General features: G+C 30.7%; 2 protein-coding genes and 1 long non-coding RNA gene across 4 annotated transcripts; 1 reads left to right on the plus strand and 2 right to left on the minus strand.

Annotated features, from left to right (window-relative positions):
• Positions 1-1,614: 1,614 nt before the first annotated feature.
• On the minus strand, positions 1,615-9,811 carry LOC145032038 (uncharacterized). Of its 2 annotated transcripts, XR_013677066.1 has the most exons (7): positions 9,520-9,811; positions 8,754-8,923; positions 7,820-7,990; positions 7,460-7,524; positions 6,721-6,890; positions 6,202-6,315; positions 1,615-1,848 (listed from the first exon to the last, which is right to left on the minus strand). It is a non-coding gene; the product is annotated as an uncharacterized LOC145032038 (long non-coding RNA). The 2 variants fall into 2 exon arrangements; XR_013677065.1 differs by having other exon boundaries at positions 6,202-6,890.
• A 343-nt stretch (positions 9,812-10,154) lies between these two features.
• LOC145030239 (uncharacterized) lies at positions 10,155-16,833 on the plus strand. Its single transcript, XM_078978641.1, has 12 exons — positions 10,155-10,290; positions 10,391-10,459; positions 10,869-11,030; positions 11,111-11,368; positions 11,475-11,910; positions 12,063-12,162; positions 12,351-12,483; positions 12,583-12,980; positions 13,534-13,724; positions 13,788-14,287; positions 14,520-15,817; positions 16,807-16,833. The coding sequence occupies exons 1-12, from the start codon at positions 10,155-10,157 to the stop codon at positions 16,831-16,833; spliced, it is 3,708 nt and encodes a 1,235-aa protein (XP_078834767.1).
• Positions 16,641-17,827, minus strand: LOC145032039 (caffeoyl-CoA O-methyltransferase-like). Its single transcript, XM_078980707.1, has 2 exons — positions 17,576-17,827; positions 16,641-17,444 (listed from the first exon to the last, which is right to left on the minus strand). Exons 1-2 carry the CDS (start codon positions 17,737-17,739, stop codon positions 16,874-16,876), a joined length of 735 nt encoding a protein of 244 aa, XP_078836833.1. The 5' UTR covers positions 17,740-17,827; the 3' UTR covers positions 16,641-16,873.
• Positions 17,828-20,994: the final 3,167 nt, after the last annotated feature.

A 20,994-nucleotide genomic window follows, 5' to 3' on the forward strand; every position in this document is an offset into this window, starting at 1 on the left:
GCTCGTACTTTTGGAAGTAAGTAGTGAATTAAGACTGTCATGAATTGGATTGCAGATTGTCTAAGGGAGTTAGACATAGCAATAGAATTGTTGCAATGTTCATGAGTACTTAGAAATAGAGATTTGAGTATTGTACAAACCCTCGCTCAAAGTATTACTTCATGGAATTCATCACGAGTAATACTAAGACGATAATATTTTATAATCTTGAAACAGAGAAATATGAGTTGTAATTTACAAGTCGGTCATGCATTGGTGATATGAAAACGCATCAGTAACTTGGTATTATAAAACGCATTGTCATGCATGGTTTGATGAGTAAAAGATGAAAGCATATGAGTCAAAGTTTATTCGTTACTTTTTCCCTAACGGGAAAAGAAATATTTGTGGGCCCCTCAATGATTTGGTGTTGACTTATGTGTTGGGCCCAGCCAAGACTAAATTGATGTGTTCAATTAGAAGTTCTATATCATCACAAATCAAAAATCGGGAAACATAGATTCTGGACAAAGAGATTGATTACATTCCATATCTTATGTCTAGGGATATCTTGCAGAACGAATGATTATATGATCACTTATCTTAGGACACATAACTGAATGGGTCAGAGTTCGGCAGCGGCTTTTGGAAGCTATAATTTGTTGGTCAAATTTAGAAGTCTTACTAGCAATTATAGTTACATACTTATCCAAGTGGAAGACTATTGGATTAGGTGTTTAAGTCCATAACTATAATTGATATGTACTTGAATTGATAGCAGCAGAGTCCTTTTAGATTGCCCTCAAACCTAGCAATTGGACAAGGAAATTATGAGACGAGAGATATGGATTTCTAGTCGTTGGATTAGGAACTAAACCAATGGCTATGATTTCACCTCAACATTTGACACGGATCGATGTCGACAAGCCTTAGCAGCAACACACACCTCAACGGCGAAAAATAACACGAAAGTTGTTTGTCTCCGCTAAATGCTATTATTCTTGTAGTTTACGGCCAAATTTAGAAAATTGGAATCAACATTAAATTCTAATAAATACCTTTCTAAATAAGAGATGAAATTTCAAAAAACAAGGAAAACAGATATATGAGGTGCTCCGGCATGTTGGTACCTTTCTGTCGATATATCGCACACCTCTAATTTTTTTACGATTCAAAAGTTATGTTCGTTTTAAGTTGGATCTCTTTTGTTCTTACTTACCTTTCTCTCGCTTGTCCATAAAGCTTCCACTATATCATTTATGTGCTCGTACCGCTTCCAACAAGGTTGGGTTTAATAGATTTATGTTTATTGTCTAGCTTGATATTCCAAAATCTGAATTTGATAATCCAATCAGAATTTTCAGTAATGTTAAAAAAAACTTTTCTTTAAGTAGCAGTTAGTGTCATGGTTAATAACCTATACCACACACTGGTCCTAAATCATTTCATTGGTCGCTAGGCTGTTGCTAAATTTGTTGCAAATTAGTGATAATTTTATGGGCTTGTGGCCATTTGATGGGTTTCAAAATTTGTGGTAAAATTAAATTTTGTGGTAAACTTGATTGGAAGAAGCACGGCTTCATTGGTCACTGAATTTCGAGGTATCCAACGCTAAATACCATGATACGATGAAATCTTTGGATTTTTTTTTTAATATTTTCAATAAGATTAAAGTCCAACCAATTCAATATACAATAACCGAAATAGAGTTCCTATTGTGTATGATGACATATTTCTAAATCTCCTATTATAATAAATAAGTACAACTTAGACACGTGTCACTCATATAGCCTTCGCCCCTTCGAATTTTCCCACTTTTTTCACTAAGTGAATTTCCGGTTCTACCCTTCATTCACCACGTCAATTTTGCTGCATTTCAAACAAAAAAAGGAAGGTAATTAATAAAAAATTGCTAAAATACCATAATTACAGTTTCTTCATTCACAGCGATTACAATTTCCACAGGAAGACATATATCAATTACAGTAGACCATCTAAAATCGTGTTCTGTTTTTCTTTAAGGTAACACTTTCATTCATCTGATCATTCCTTCTACTGTTTTTTTTATCACTTTCTTTGTGTATATATCTGTTTTTTTTTAATCAGTTTGAAGGCTTCATAATCGTAATATGAACCAAAGTATGAAACTGTTACGGTATATAAGTATTCAGTTCAGTAAACTTCAATCGTTTTTTTAAATGTATATGTTTCATTCGTAACTCTTTCATTCAACCGTGGTTTTTTTTTAAGGTAACTCTTTCATTCATCTGATTATTCCTTCTACTGTTGTTTTTATCACTTTCTTTGTGTATATATCTGTTTTTTTTAATCAGTTTGAAGGCTTCATAATCGTAATATGAACCAAAGTATGTAACTGTTACGGTATATAACTATTCAGTTCACTAAACATCAATCGTTTTTTCAAATGTATATGTTTCATTCGTAATATCTTCACTGCTCTTTTTAATTAATTTAATTTAATATCAAACTTTGTATGTATCTGTTACCGTATGTATATAAAATCATATATGAATAAATAGTTGATTTTTCAGGTGCAATAAATGGTTTGCTGCATATTCAAATGTTTCTTAGAAACCAGACTTATCATGTTTAAAAGGGAAAGGGTTCGACATGTTTCATACAAAATTAAAAACAAAAACCCAATGTAGCATTAGTCAATGCATTAAGTCATTCAAAACATGACATATAAATGATCAAAATGTCAACTTGTCGATTGGTATTGAATATACAATGAACAATGTACTACAAACAGTGTTTTATTTTTTTAATATGTTGCTATTTTCTTTTTTTTTCTTCTTATGCTATCAATTCTTTGTAGGAAATGAATATTGGTAACAAAGTATACCTAAAAGACATTGAAAGCTTGGCTGATGATTCACATCTCAAACTACGGGTTTTAAAGATATGGAATTTTATAAGGAATAATATCGTTTTATCCATTGAAATGATCGTCATGGACGAAGAGGTTTGTTTAATTTTTATAAAACTACTAATTCTTACATGTTTCAATCAATATGAAATTTTATTTATTATTTTGGTGAACAGGAAACAAAATACCAGTCTCGTGTATTTAACCAAAAATTTTCCAGATTTGGTCATCTGTTAAAGGAAGATCAAAGTTACATCATTTTAAAACCCAGTATGGCTGCTGTGAAGAATGGGTTCAGTGTTACCGGTCAAAGACAAACCATTACTTTCGATTGGAGAACTATTATAAAAAGATGTGACGATTTTTCAGGTCCAATTAATGGTTTTCTGTTTGTTGAATTTAATTCTATCGTGGAACAAACTTGCCCAAGACAATCATTTTTTGGTAAGTTGTTTAATTTTATTCCATTCAGTTTTATAATTTATGTATTTTCTTATCAATGTTATTATCAATTTTATTCCATTCAGTTTTAACTAAATAATATCTACTTCTATTTTATTAAATTGTGTAGATGTTATTGGACAAATTGTGTCATTTCGTCCCCTTGAAGCATCCGATCCTAACACACAAAGGCATTACATGAAGATTACACTAACTAATTTAGAGTGAGATTATGCAAATAAAAAATTATTATCTTTATTTTATTTTTATTTTTACTAATATAAGAATCAATTAAAAATACTAATTAAATTAAAAAAAAAAAAAAATTAGGTCTGTACACTTGCAGGTCACTATATTTGGAAGTCAAGCACACCAATTGTCATAGTACTTGAAAAGTAACCTCACGGTTACTTGTGTTGTTATAGTGATGCAGTTTGTTAAACTGAACATTTGGGATGGTTTGTATTCAAACTATATATATTTACATATTTTTCATCAATCTACTTTTATTTAATAATTTTTTTTTACAGGAATAGGTCAGGCAAAAAGTCATTATGATGTAACAAAAATGTTCATTAATTCTGAAATAGATGAGATTAATGACTTCAAAAAAGAGTTAGTCTATTTTAATATATTTAAACTGTTTAAAAAATTATATGTTGTGTTTAAAATTATAACTATTCAGTCTATTGTAATTAATAGTATAACTTAAAACAATCCAGATTGAAAGTTAATGTTAATGGAGGTACGCCGGAAAAAAGCATAACTACGCTGCCAAGTTACGCTTCTTCATACATAGATGATTTTAAAGGGGATTTCCCTTTAAAAACCATTTTGGAGATCACAGAACCACTCAAAGTATGTTTCTTTATTTTAGGTCCTTTGATTTTATATACATTTTTTGTGTTTTTTTGTTAATTTTACATTTTATTTTATACAGCTAATGAAATTTGTATTAGTTGGTAAGATTGTCAATATAAGACAGAATCTACATTGGTGTTATGAAGCATGCTACAAATGTGGGAAAAAGATAAACAAAGTTCCCAAACCAAATCTGTCTTATACTACCCCCGACAATATCTCAGAAACTGTTGAAATTCAGTGTTTAGATCCAGTTTGCAATGACGAGAATTTTCATGTTGTTTTAAAGTAAACATATATCCACTTATATTAATATATTTAATATTTTCACTATGTCAACAAAATTAATACTAATATAATATATTTTTTATTAGGTATATAATTCCAATCAACGTGCAAGATCATACCGGCACTATTGGATTTACTCTTTTTGATAGGGAGGCAAAAAGATTGTTGAAAATAAGTGCATCTCAGTTGAAAAAATTACATGAAGAGGTATACTTGAAACCGTATATATTTTTTTTTATCAAATACCATTTTTTGGTTTTAATATATTAAACTACTTCTTACAGGCTGGAGACAGTATGCAACTTTTTCCAAACCAGATGAACGTATTGAAAAACCGCAAATTTGCGTTTCTTGTAGAAATTACATCCTACAACGTCAGCAACTATAATAATATCTACAGCGTTGTCAAACTTACAGAGGATGTGGATATTGTTTCCAATTTGGAAAGTAAATTAGAAATTTTGGTACATAACTTTTTAATGATCACCCTTTATATATGTTTTTTTATTTATATACATAACGTTTTGTATATGTCCATTTTATTTTCTAGACTACTCAATCAGTGTCCTTAAATGAAGTACCCCTCGAATCAGATGATGTTGTTGAGAATGTTCAAAAGGTATTTTATATTCCCATATTAACTTTCATTAATATTTATATATTCCATATGAAAGTTTATGTTTTTTTAAATTTAGGATGTCATATCACAGACAGATGAGAGTTTTACTCCATCAACAGTTGATAAATCATCTACAACCAGTCCGCTGAAAATATCAACTGATTTGAAGCGCAACCTCCATGACATTTATGACGTTGATTGTGGAGGTGATATGAGTTCCACAAAAACTAAAAGAAATTCAATTGGAGAGGGAAATACACTTTTAGTTCCTAAATTGGAAAAGTGAGTTCTTTTATGTTTTCAGGAAGAAATTAGAATTTTTGAGATGGTTTTCTTTGCTGTTAAAAGTTGTTTACTTATTTGGTACAATGATTGGTTAAAATAAGTTTTTTATGGGACAAATTTCTTGACAATGGTTCATTTACATTTATTTCATTTTGGTTTCCTTTTTTTGATTACTACTATCATCATTTGAATGTATTTTTTTGGATGATTTCAAAGACATATTATTATACCTATGTTGATTAAATGTCATGCTCAATGTCTTTTTATGTAACCGGTTTATTGTAACAAATTGTACATGTTCACCTATGTTGTATATGTTCTTCTATGTTACATATTCTTTAAATCCATTTTATACAAACACTTTTTTATGGGACAAATTTAAAGATAATTGTTCTTTAAAATTAATAAATTTATGTTTTTCTTTTTTTGGATGATTTCAATGACATATTATTATAACTATGTTGATTAAATATCAGACTCAATGTCTTTCTATATAAACAGTTTAATGAATTATTGCTTGTCCTTTTTTTGCTAATCGTTTCACTGCCTTATTTTTTAAAGTTATAATCTCCTATTATAATTTATACTTACTGTTTTACTTTTAATGTGAAAGTCAAGTAATCAGATTATCTAACAAAAGATAATAAGGTTATTACGATATTATTAGCATTTCAAAATTAACATATTGTTTCTACATTTCTAGATTATCTAACAATTGATAACTTTTATTAATGTTAATAGATTAATATTTTGAGAAAAAATGACCATCCCAAGTATTATTAAATTTATTATAATTCTAAAATCTAAAAAAATATATATGCAAACCAGATGGCATTACCTCCATATTATTATCGCAGCTGAAGAAAATAAGTACCAGACTTCCACGTGTCAATCTGTCAGACCCCCAAATTTGTTTTTTCCCGCTTCTTTTCTTCATCTCCAACTTCAAGTCCTTTCATGTAATTGATACATACAATCCCGACAAGTATGTAACATAAAGAATAAAGATAAAGATTCATTAATAAAATTAGAATGAATATTATGATTTTCAGAAAATATGCAAAAATCTTTTAATAAGATAAACTATACACCGCATGTTCAAGTCAAATATATCAATACCATAAATAATTTTTTAATTTCGTCCATATAACATATTTCATTGTTTATATGTAATCTCTTCTTAACTGCAAATCGTATATTTATTAAGAATTGATCCAGAGTCTATTAAATCCCATAAGATCAGGTACAAAAATATATCCAATCCAATTTTAATAACAATATATGCATAAAATCCGGAGTTATAATCTCATAATATTAAAATAATAACATTTATATGTATAACTATATATAAATATACCTCTATACGTAATATACATCTTCTTTAATTTACAGATCCTGTCTTCTTTGTCTTTCAAAAGCATCTGCAGTTAATAAATCGCTTTTCTTACTTCAATCTACTTCGTAAACTTTTTATTCATCTATTTCGTTCACACATCAACTACCATTGAATTCTTCTTCCTGTTAATCCTGCAAAACATCCAGAATCACATGTCAGGTAAGTTTTTTCAGAGTATTTGGTACTATTCTTTTCATCAGTTGATGTATATTCTTTTAGTATATCAGTTTTGTATTACATTGTTCATTCAACATTCAATAACAATATACAAGTTGCCATTATATAGTTCATCACTTTCATGTTTAATTTATAATATATTAATGCCACTTTCATGATTTATTGTATTCTTTTCATTATACTCTAATGTATATTGCATCATACAAGGTCATGATTACAAATAATTGAATTTACAAAACATAAATTATTTTCTCATAACGATTTATATATTTATTTAAACCAAAATTACAAATTTACTAATATAACTTATATTAGTTTAAATTAAAACTTTTTTTTCCAAATTTTTGATTAGTTATTACGATTTCAAATTATTAATAATGTTTTTCTTAAGCATGAGGATCTTTAATTTTGAAAATATTTGTAGATTAAAACTTGGACAATAACATTTTTATTAATGTTATTTATTAAACATAAAATTTAATTAACTACTAAAGCCGACATTAGGCAAAAAGGATGTCATTACCTCCATTAAATGCTCATCCGAGCAAAATCATGAACGTGATATGTTTTCCAATTTAAACTCATTCTCTGCATTTAAAAACCAAAAAATCAGGAAGTTCAAAATCTTAATTTGTAAGTCAAAGATATCAATATAATAGCTACTCAATTAATTTCATCAATTTAACTAATTTTTTCCTAATTTTCTGCAATCCATTATTAAATGCAAATCATATCTTTAATTTAAATTGATATATAATCTACTAAATCCCATAAAATCATGAACACAAAAATATCATATACAATTTCAATAACAATAAATTCATAAAATCAGTGATTATATTGCGAAGATATTCAAAGATTAATTTTATATCTATAAATATACCTTAATACGTGAAATCCAACGTTTTGAAATTACTCATTCGTCTTCTTCCTGTTTCAATTGCATCTGTGAAAGCCTCTTTCAACTTTCTTACCTCAATCTGCTTCATACAAGTTCTATTCATCTATTCATTTGAAATGCCAACTGCTTTTCAATCCTGTGCCCTCTTAAGTCCTGCAACAATTACATATTCACATATCAGGTTAATGTTTTGAAACTAATTTTTAGTTTTTTTATTCGACCAATAATAAAGTTTTTTTAATATACCCATAATATCCTCCTACTTAATAAAATGTACTTTTAATATCAATAAACTTTAGAAATAAATTACACTTTCGTTTATAATAAAGTTTTTTTTTTACTAAACTACAAAATTTATTAACAACAAGGACCACTCATGTCATTTTTTTTCTACCACAGGGACTGGTATTGTAACTTTTAAAGCCACAAGGACCATTTTTCTAATAAAATATGATAACAATGTCCATTTATGTAACATTTTATTAAAGGATCATTTTTTTCATGATTTTCCTGACAAATACAATAATTTTTTTGTATTACTTATGTTTCAAACTATTGTACTTTCAATATCTATCCATATTATCATCCTACTTTTGAAAATTTTCCTTCAATGGCTCTCACTTAAGATTTTTAACCGTTCCTCCTATTTCCACTTGATTCATCAAACAGAAAAAAGAACCCTTTTACCCATTATCCAAAATTATGACGAAAATACCCTTGTGATATTATGTATTTTACTTAGAAATGCAAGCAGAAATTTTACAACACTTTTATAAATTTTAAAAAAAAAAATCTATATATAAGCCACCTACTCTATATTTTAATGAGATAGTGATGAACAAAAATATCATCAAAAGTATAGTATTATGTTTTTTCCATTTACTATGAAATAAATAGTGAAAAAATTAAATTATACCGCTACTTTGAAGGGTCAAACACATCCATGCTCAACACCAGGCATCTTAAAGAGCTCACTATCAACTATTTTAGTTTTGCCACGTCTTGGAACTACCCCCAACAAACACACCAGAAGTGAATTGAAGTTGATTAAGCTCCTAATTTCTTCATAAATATCAAATGATTTACCTGTTAAAACAATCACTTTTACATTATCTCTCTCATAGCATTTCAATCAAGATTTGGTTAATAAAAGTTAAAGCAATGGTACGATCATAATGAAATTGATGATGTAGGTTATAGAAATAATTAAAAAAAACAAACAAACAAACAAATTATGGCAGCAAATACCAAATATAATACATAAAATCTGTCAAACATAATACATAAATTATGGCAACAAATTCCAATTAATCACCAATAAGCTCAACATCCTATTCTTTTTCTACCTGAAAACAACACAACAGACATCTGTCAAACATAATACATAAAATCAGAATCATATCAGTAGAAAAAATAAAAATAAAAATCAACATGATGGGAGAAAGAGGAAGAGAGGCGTATGAGTATGGATATCGGTTTGGTGTAGTTTAGGGTTTATGTTAGTGTTTAGAATCGAGCAAAAATGAGAAAAGTAGTAATGCTATAACCGTTTAATCGTAAAATTATTATGCACCTAATAAAGAAATTGGATGTCGAGAATTGTAATATGATTCAATAAACACCAGGTAATGGAAACATGGAGAGAGATAAATGGAAATAGTAAGCGAGAAAGGGAGTCCGACCTAGGGTTACAAGGAGAGTTGGGTAGAGATTGGGAACTGAGAAAAACAGATGGTAACACACTGTGACCGAAGAGAGATACATAACACTATCCCATATTTATCTCTGGTTGATCGATACATAACTCCAATTCGACTTCAAACATGTAAGGATTCCTATCTTTGAAACACCCATGAAATATCTTCTGATTAATCACTGAAATGTGATTCCTTCCTCTTTGATTTCTGTGTTTGTGCTGAAATCATGTTTAGGGTTAGGGTTCATTCTCCTCTTCTTATCTCTTCGATTTCTCCCGAGGTTGTAAGGCCAAAATACGATTCACATTTCATAAAGTGTATTTATCATTAAAAGTAATAAATTATTAACTTTAATATTTTTAATTATACTCACAATTACACAGTATAAACAAATATCAAATATTGATTTTATATTATTTTTAAATGTAAAAAATTTGAAAAAAAATACTGACACATACTTGGAATTCACTACATTTAAGACAGTGTCCTTAATTCTTATACATACTTATATACTAATTTTATTTAGTTGATAAATGTTATGTCAATACTTAATTCTTATCTCTTAAGCATATTAAGGACTATACTAATTTTATTTATTTTTCAATTGTTGCAGCCATCTGATGCATTTGTTTCCTTCTAAAAAGACTAGAAAACTAAATAGTTTTTATTTAGATAATACAAAAAATATCAATTTGGGTACTAACTCAGCACATGTATTTTCAACAACTACAAATGTTAATACTTCGATTTATAAAGGTAAGTTTTTCATATATATATTTTATTATAATTATTTTCTTAATTTTTAAATGACATAATTTTTTTAATAATATAAATATTTATTAACCTAAAAAAATAGATACATTCTCTAATTCTTCAGCCGATGCAAGTCAATTTTCTTCGAAATTTGTAACCGATGCTTACAAAGGTACGTTTATTACTTTAATATTATTATACAATATTATTATTTACCTAATTATACATTTGATTTCCTATCCTATTATTTATTATACAGAAAACAACAATAACATGGACCAGTTGCAAGCCAGAGAGAAAAGAAGACAAAGAAAAATATATTTTGAAAATAAAAGATCTAACAAAATGAATTCAAGAACCAAAATTACAAGTACATCAATAGCGCATCTCTTAACTAATATAATTACTTTTTACGCTAATAATATTTTTTATTCTATGTTTTAAGTTTATTTTACATTTATATACAATAAATGATCTCTAATAATTTTTTTTTCAAAACCTGTAATATTAGATGATTTCATGTCATTACTTTGTTTTATACATATGTCTTAATTTTTTAAAAGTTTTTTTTTTATTTGCAGATAAATCAACCTACATTGTTGGTCAAATCGAAAATGTCAGTTCATTTGCTTCACCTGCAATCCAAAATAGAAACGTACAATACTCTCCTTCCTTTACAGATGTTAGAACTCCGTTATCTAACATTACAAATGTTAGAACCACATTATCTAACACTACAAATGGTAATAATTTTTGTTTATAATGTACTATTATCCATATTGTATATAATCTGCATATATATATATACTTTTTTTTTGGTCAGATAACATCAGGTTCGATAAATATTCCACTTCAAATGTAGCAAACAAAAGACAGTACAATGTACTTTCAAATGATATGACATCCAAAAATGCATCTACATTAATTGGTTCTTCATCATCAATCAAGTTAAATCCAGGATGTCATAAATCAAAAAGGAAGACGAAAAATTTATCCCCTATCCCATTGATTGATTTGAGAGACGATGTAGAAAATATACATCAACTCATAAATGAAAACCTTATGGTTGGTATCTCAAATGGTAATAAAAAAATTAATATCCATTTTCATTTTTTTTACATTTTAAATAGTGTGTTGTATATACTTATAAAATTTCGAAATATTTTTTTTTGCCTTTTCTTTTACAGAATATTTGGATCATGGTGATCAAAATGTTGTATGTCAAACATGTTATGCAAAGTTATGGAGAAATGAATCCATTAGAGGTAAAGAAAAAGGGAACACGGATTATTCATTATGTTGTGGTTACGGCAAAGTTCAACTTCCAGAATTAAAGAGAGCACCCTTAAGTTATGAAACAATGTTTCGAAATATGGATTCTAAAAGCAAACACTTTATGAAAAACATTCGACGTTACAACTCAATGTTTTCTTTTACGTCGATGGGTGGTAAAATTGATACTTCAATCAATAGAGGAAACGCTCCATACATTTTTAGAGTGGGTGGTCAAAATTATCATAGTATTGGAAGCCTTTTACCATCCAAAGAGTTTGAACCTAAATTCTCTAAGTTATACATTTATGATACTGAGAACGAAATTTCAAATAAACAGAAATGCTTTCGGTATTTTTTCTAACTCCTTATTCATAATTAATTATTATTATTATTTTATAGTTATATATATATATATATATATATATATATATATATATATATATATATACACACACACACACAATAAGTACTAATATTATATAAAAATTTATTTTTTTTAGTGAGGAAAAGGATCAATCAACATCAATTGACACCGATATTATTGAAGATATTAAGGTGATGTTGGATTCAAATAATGTGTTGGTTAAATCTTATAGAATGGTAAGAGATAATTTTCAGAAAATCCTCAAGTCGATATGAAATTACGACTTATCGGGAGAAGACAGCGAGATGGAAGAACATATAACCTACCGACTGCTTCTGAGGTTGCCGCCTTAATTATCGGTGACAGTTGTAAATCAATTGAAAATAGGGATATTGTTGTTCAAACAAAATATGGATTTTTACAGCGTATCAGTGAATTGCATCCTTCATACCTTCCTCTACAATATCCACTGCTATTTTCATATGGGGATGATGGTTACAGTGTTGACATTCTTCATAGAGGTGTGGCATTTACAACCAACAGCAAGCGGGCGAAATGTACAATGAGAGAATATTTTGCTTTTAGAATTTAAGATAGAGATCATTCGTTCTCGCTCATTCTTAATTCAAAAAGGTTGTTTCAACAGTTTCTGGTAGATGCCTATACTATGATAGAAACAGAGAGATTACATTACATACGTAAGCAACAACATGTTCTTAGATGCGAGTCTTACGAGAATTTACATAACCAGAAAGCTCAAGGAACCACTAATATCTCCAATGTCGGTCAACGTGTGATTTTACCTTCGTCATTTACTGGTGGTGCACGATATATGTTGCAAAACTATTTGGATGCCATGTCACTTTGTAAATGGTTTGGATATCCAGATTTTTTCATAACCTTCACGTGTAATCCCAAATGGCCAGAGATTAAAAGGTTTCTTAAGGATACTTCACTTCAACCAGAAGACAGGCCTGATATATTATGTAGGTTGTTCAAGATAAAGCTCGATGCATTTATTAAAGAGTTAAGAGAGAAGAAAATTTTCGGCACAGTTCAAGCATGTAATTAAGATTATATTTTTTCATTATTGTATTTAATATTACTCTTATTATAGTATATGCTATTTAAGTTTTTATTGTCTAATCATATTTTGTTTTTTTTGCAAATATTTTGCAAATGTTTATACGATTGAATTTCAAAAGAGAGGTTTGCCGCATAGTCATATTTGTTTGTTTATGCATTCTGACAACAAGTTACCCACTGTTGAATTTATCGATCCAATAATTTCCGCCGAGATACCAGACAAAGTTCAAGAGCCTGAATTATATTCACTTGTCAATGAGTTCATGATTCATGGTCCATGTGGAGCTCAAAATATGAATTGTCCATGCATGGTGGATAATAAGTGCTCTAAAAACTTTCCAAAACAATTCTGTAATCATTCGTCTGTTGATCAGAATGGTTTTCCTTTATATAGGAGAAGAGACGATGGTCATTTTGTAGAAAAGTTGGGTGTCAAGTTGGATAATAGAAATGTTGTTCCATACAACAAATATCTATTAAAAAGATATCAGACACATATTAATGTTGAATGGTGCAATCAGGGATCTTCTATAAAGTATCTGTTTAAATACATAAACAAGGGTCCAGATAGAGCTACAGTTGTTGTTCTACCAACAAGCAATGAATGTGAAAATAATGATGCGGTCGATGAAATAACGGAATATTACGATTGTAGATATTTATCTACATGTGAAGCATCATGGAGAATATTTAAATATGATGTTCATTGCAGGTATCATTTTGTGTTTAGACTACCTTTTTCATATTCATTATTTAAATATGATGTTCACTGCAGGTATCCTTCTGTGGTTAGACTACCTTTTCATCTTCCAAATCAACAACAGATCGTGTATGGCGAAGACGATGATATCGACGATGTTCTGGACAAAGCTTCTGTTGCTGCTTCAAAGGTCACATCATGGATGGAGTGTAATGCAATTAATAGTGAAGCACGAGATCTTACATATGTTGAATTTCCTACAAAGTTTGTTTGGAAGTTAAATGGTAGATTTTGGAGCAGAAAGAAAGTAGGAAAAGCCATTGGTAGAATTCATTCGGTTTCACCTAAACTTGGCGAAGCTTATTTTTTAAGGATTCTTTTAAATAAAGTTAAAGGACCGATGTCATTTGATGATATTCGCACAGTAAACGGTCAAACATATGCTTCTTTTAGAGATGCTTGTTTTGCACTTGGTCTATTAGATGATGACAAGGAATACATCGATGCAATTAAAGAAGCAAGTCATTCTGGATCTGGTTTTTATCTACGCTTCTTATTTGCAACTTTGTTGATGTGTAATAGTATGTCTAAACCAGAGGCCGTTTGGGAAAATACATGAGAATATTTGGCAGATGGAATTCTATATAACCAACGACAAAGGTTAAAGTCTCCAGGTATTTCAATTATTATCTTCATTTCTATTTAAAATATTATTTTTAAAATATCAACACCAATTAAATAATTATTATACATATTATTAAATATTGTATTTTATTTTTTTAAGTTAATTTTAAATTTGTGGTGCAGACTTATCACTCAGTGAAGATGAAGTTAAGAATTTAACTTTGTTCGAAATAGAACAAATCTTACTTCGAAATAACTCCACTCTCAAAAATTTCACAAACATGCCTTACCCAAATGTTGAATCAGTTTCTTCTTCGAATAATCGACTTATCATTGAGGAACTAGATTTCGACATTCCCGTTATAAAGAATGACTTTGATCGTATGTTTCTTGCATTAACAAATGAGAAACGTAACATTTTCGTTGACATCATGAGTGTTGTTAAAGAAAATAAAGGAGGTGTTTTCTTCGTTTATGGTTATGGTGGAACGGGTAAAACTTTTTTGTGGAAGACAATATCTGCAGCCATTAGATCTGACGGTAACATTGTTTTAAATGTTGCTTCAAGCGGTATTGCATCATTATTATTGCCCGGTGGTAGAACAGCACACTCTCGATTTATACTTCCATTTGAACTTACAGAAGATTCTTTTTGTAAAATAAATCCAGATGGTGACTTGGCTAGCTTAATAAGAAAAACCTCTTTGATAATTTGGGATGAAGCACCTATGATCCATAAGCATGCATTTGAAGCTTTAGATCGAACATTGAAAGATGTGTTAAGGTGTGAAAATTCTAGCATCTCAGATATTCCTTTTAGAGGGAAAGTTAATGTCTTTGGAGGAGATTTCAGACAGATTCTACATGTAGTTCCGGGTGGCAGCAGACAAAACATTGTTAACGCTTCTTTGAGTTCCTCATATTTATGGCAACATTGCAAAGTGTATAGATTAACAAAAAATATGAGACTCAGTGTTGGAAAGGATCAAGCTAATATAGAAAAAATAAAAGATTTTGCAAGTTGGTTATTGGATATAGGAGAAGGCAAACTCGGTGGTCCGAACGACGGCGAAACAATTATTGATGTTCCGGATGATATTCTCATTAAGGATGCAGATGATCCTATAGGTTCATTAATTGAGTTTGTATATCCTTCAATTTTGGAGAAGTATAGCACTACAAATTATTTCCAAGAAAGAGCGATACTTGCTCCAAAGAATGAAGTTGTTCAAGAAATAAACGACTGTTTGCTTAATAAGTTTCCAGGAGATGAGGTTGAATATTTAAGTTCAGATAGCATATGTGAGTCCGAATTTGTCCATAATCAGTTTGATGCAAATTTATACTCTCCTGATGTATTAAATGGTCTGAAAGTATCCGGTCTACCAAATCATAAGTTAGTTTTAAAAATTGGTGTTCCAGTAATGTTACTGAGAAATGTTGATCAGAAAAACGGCTTATGTAATGGCACAAGACTACAGGTGATATCATTGGGCAAACGTGTTACCGAGGCGCGTATAATAACTGGAACTAATATTGGAAACCGAACTTTTATTCCAAGAATGTCTTTAACTCCATCAGAAAAAAAAATTCCATTCAAATTCACAAGAAGACAGTTTCCTTTGGCGGTATGTTTTGCAATGACTATTAATAAGAGTCAAGGACAATCATTATCGAAGGTTGGTTTGTTTCTCAAAGATCCGTTTTTTTCACATGGACAATTGTATGTTGCGTTATCTAGAGTTCAAAGCCGAGAGGGATTGAAATTATTAATTTTAGATAAAAATGGTAAACTAACAAACAAAACTTCCAATGTTGTTTATAAGGAAGTTTTTCGCAATCTATAACCAACTTTTTTGTAACATATTTTAGTTATTTATAGCATAGCACATTTCATCCATGATAATAAGTAAATACTTTATAATTACGTATTGTTTTTTTTATGTTAATTTCATGAGTGACATCGTTATTTTGTTTTGAATGAAATCAATTGTGATGTTTTTCTTGTCATTACTTAAACGTATCTTGCATTATATAAAGTATTTAATTTTATAAAAGAGGTGGATTTACATTTATAATTAAATACTTAAACTTTACAAATTTATTCTAAATAGAAAACATATCGTAAGAAAAAACATACGAAAATAGCAAAAATTCTATTAACCTAACGTACAATCGACATGAAAGATAAGGAAAAAAAAGTAAAAAATAAAAGTTTTAAAATTCTCCATTTGTAGTTAAATACTTAACAATTCTTGTGTAACTAAATATCTACAAATAAAATCCGTATAAAAAAATACAATATTATTCTTCTAATTTAATGATATTTTATTTATTACATAATTAAATTTACAATTTTATTTACCATTAACACCCGTGGGTTCTAGGGGTTTTCACCTAGTAATATATATAAATATACAACATTATGATTACGCAATTTAAAACATGAATGCAAATTGTCGCATTACAGAAAGGAAATAATCAATCAAACATGTGAATCATTTACAAGTTTATTTTGGTTGATCCGTTATATGTGATTAGCTTATTCGGCGACATAGAGTGATTCCATCACCCACAGGAAGCTGACAGATCTCTACTCTTGGATCAGCAGCGAGGGCTTTGTTGAGCTCTAACACGAAGTCTCTGTAATATCTAACATACTTCCGAAGTGGGGCATCTGCGGGTGCCACCAAAGACCCATTCCAAAGGGTGTTATCGTAGCCAATCACTCCCCCAATTTTAACAAGATCGATTAACCTTTTGTGGTAATTAAGATAGTTGTCTTTATCCGCATCCACGAAAATAAAATCGAATGATCCATGGAATTTTACATCTCCTACCATCTGGTCAAGAAGAGGAAGCGCAGGGCCTTCTCTAAAGTCAATCTTGTGAGCAACACCTGCTTTCTCAATGATCGGAAGGCCGATTTCGTAATTTTCACGGTTTATGTCCAAGGCCAATATCTTTCCATCTTCTGGTAGAGCAAGCGCAGTAGAAAGAAGGGAATAACCAGTGTAAACACCGATCTCCATCGTGTTCTTAGCATTTATGAGCTTAAGAAGTAAGTTCAAAAACTGTCCTTCGTCAGCAGATGTCGTCATAAGATTCCTGCATTTAGTAGTACAAGTAAAACAGATTAGACAACGAAAAGCACCCACAATGTTTTTATGGTAATCCTCTTACGTACTCATAATGTGTTGTAGCATTAGGAAATGCATGCACTTAATTATATGACTTACCAAGGATGTTTAGCAGTGACCTCACGTAGCTCTTTCATGGATTCTGGCTCTCTCGGGTAAACGCTGGTTTCAAGAATGTATTGGTAAAGTGCATCGCTTTGAAGGAGACTCTTGTGGCCAACTTCTTGGTGTTTTGCGGGCTGAGTTTCTCCGGTGACTGCCATTATGAGGAATCTCCGGTGTGTGAGTATGAAATGGTTAGTGATTATTATTTATTGGTGGGTTGAAGTGAAGTTGAAATGGAAGATGGAGCGTATGAGATTATATAGGGAGTGGGCATGGAGTATCGGAAGGTGGTGGAGTGGTGCGGTTGAGGTCTTGTTGGTGGGGTTGGTGAGACTTGAGCTTTCGTTGCTGATGTGGATGTCGCCAACCATTTTGGAAACCAAGAGTTGGTAAAACCCACTTGTTTTATTTTAATTTTATTTTTTGTAATAAAATAATTATATACCAGTTTAGCTGAATGGTTATATAAATATTGCCGTTCATCTTTTTTCCCCTACGCCATTTTCTTTTTTCTCTTGGAGATGGTGCATCAAAGTCTTTTTCATTGTGCATTAAAAGATAGATGAATAACATGAAGAGAGTGATTAATGTGGCGATGACGTAGATTAAAAACGAAGTAGAAGTATAATAGATACTCTAATTATGCAACCTATTTTTTCCTCAAACGTCTTTTAAAGTACTAGTTAATAATACAAATTTAGTTTGAATTCATATTTTTAGTATTTATTTTTTAACTTTTTACTAATATAAGTAATATAAGTACCATATAGACAATACTTTAGTTATGAATACCATATTGATGTCACTGTTTATAGGAAAATGACTTTTTTAATATACAAGTAGTTTCCGCATAATATATTTGGTCCATGCGTAGATGCATTGAAGACCTTTTTCTTATATAAAAGACTTTAGTGGTCATTTTTTTTTAATTTTGATTCAGATTATTTTGAACTACTACCCACCTTTTTTTTATTTCATTTTTAAGGGAAATAGTTCCCTATTATTTCCCTTAATTGACAAAAGCAAGCAAAACTCAAAGTTTGACCATCTCAACTCAAGCAATGATTGAAGTGGGATGAAGTTGTTTTTGTTTGTATTTCACTTAATTATACTTGGGGATTGTCAATCATCATATTAATCTGAATTGTTTAATGGAATAGTTAGGATTTAGTTATTTGCTTCAAATATTTAGATTTTTAGAACAAACTATACACTACAAAGAAAATGGTGGAATTTCGATGGCCAAATAATGTGTTGAAAATGTTTATCACCGTCAGAATTCTAACATATATAAATATATCTGATAGGTCCTTTAACAACTTACCGATAGAAAATTCCATGAGTAAGCAATTTCAACATAAACATTTATGTGATATTTTCGACAGAAACCAATGGATTTCAGTATTAACTGTTTCCAAAAAATTACCGACATATATTTTTACCAATGTATGTCACTTTCGAATCAGATGCTATCTAATTACTTTTGGGTGTTGGATAGGCATCGATGGGGACTTGATTTTTGCTAATGTATATGGGCCGCAAACCCCGGCTGATAAGAGAAGATTATGGGATGAATTGTTGAACATCAAAAGGAGTAAGGAAGGGATATGGATCATGTTTGGAGATTTTAACACTATTAGAAGACCGGATAAATGTTACAATTCCCAATTCTGCCCTTCTTCATCATTCAATTTTAATCAATTTATTGGGGAAGCTAGTCTATGTGATCTCAGAATGGGTGGCCATTGTTTTACTTACTTCTGCCAATCTGAAGTTAAATTAAGTAAGCTCAATAGATACCTTGTAAGTCATCACCAGATTAATCCTTTCCCTTCAGTTTCTGTGGTTGCAGTCCCATGGGTATTCTCTGATCACTGTCCAGTAATTTTACAATCCCATGCACCCGACTTTGGGAAGGCCCCTTTCCGATTCTTTAACTCGTGGATGAGGAGAGATGGATGTGATTTGGTGGTAAGTATGGCATGGGCGGGGTCAGTCCAAACGTATATGGGGCCTGGGACGAAAAGAAAAAAAGGCCTCTCAAATACAAATATAATAAAGATTAAAAAAGTATCATTTATTCTTCGGTATAGACGTGTTCAATTAGCAATAACAAGTAAGTCAAATTGTTTATCTTTTGAGCTAATTTGAGTTTGAACCAACTATACATCCTAAAAATCATTTAGGTAATAATTGTTTTTTTATATATACAGTACATAGCCCATAAATTTTGGGCCCCCTGAGACGTGGGCCCTGGGCTGTTGCTCGGGTTGCCCATCGTCTGAACCGGCCCTGGGCATGGGAAAATTTCAAGGGATACAGGACCCCGGATAGATATCTTGCTGCAAACTAAGGTATCTTAAAAAGGAAATCAGGTCCTGGAGGCTAATGAATTCCCAAAGGAATCACAAGAGCTGATGAATGCAAAATCTAGGGTCCATGAGTTGGATCTGCCAGCTGAAGCTCGGCCCCTTAGTGATTATGAACTAGAAGATCGAAGAGCTAGTTTTAAAAAAAAATAGTTGAATTGGAAAAGATGGCTTCCCTTGACCTAAAACAGAAGTCGAGAGTAAAGTGGGTGGTGGATGGGGACGAAAACACAAAATTTTTCCATGGATATGTTAATAACAAAAAAACAAAGGAATAACATATATGGCTTGATCATTAACGATTCTTGGAGTACGGATGCTAATGCACTTAAGATGGAAGTGTACAAGTTCTTTAAGCCTGAGTTTCACGAAAAATGGCCTAGCAGACCTAAACTTATCAGCCAAAAATTCAGGCATTTCGACTCGATTACTAGCACAAACTTAGAGACGACATTCACTATTGACAAGATAAAATGTGTTGCTTGGGCGGAAAACTTGATTATGGTTGTAACTCCTCTTTCATTACCCTTGTACCAAAGGTAAAAGACCCCCTCAAGCTTGGTGATTACCGGCCGATTAGTCTCATTCGATGCGTATACAAGATAATATCCAAACTACTAGCCTCTCAGCGTAAAGGAGTTATCGGCTATAACATTGGGGAAGTTCAGTCGGCATTCATTGAAGGGTGAAATATACTTAACGGGCCACTTGTCATCAATGAGTTATGCTCTTGGGCAAAGAAAATCAAGAAAATATCCTATTGTTCAAGTTTAACTTTGACAAAGTATTTGATTCTATTAATTAGGAATATCTTGGTTCCACTCTTGAACAAATAGGGTATGGGATGAAGTGGAGGGGATGGATAAAGGGGTGCTTAAACTCGGCTAGGGTATCCGTTCTTGTCAACGGTTTGGCTACTGACGAGTTCTCCATGGGAAGAGGTGTAAGACAAGTTGACCCGCTCTCACCCTATCTATTCATTATTGCAATGGGAGGTCTAAATGTGGCCATGACTTCGGCATGTGAGAAAGTTCTATTCTTCGG

This window comes from Lactuca saligna, chromosome 2, assembly GCF_052625555.1.
Source record: "Lactuca saligna cultivar CGN05327 chromosome 2, ASM5262555v1, whole genome shotgun sequence".
NCBI classification, from domain to species: Eukaryota; Viridiplantae; Streptophyta; class Magnoliopsida; order Asterales; family Asteraceae; genus Lactuca; species Lactuca saligna.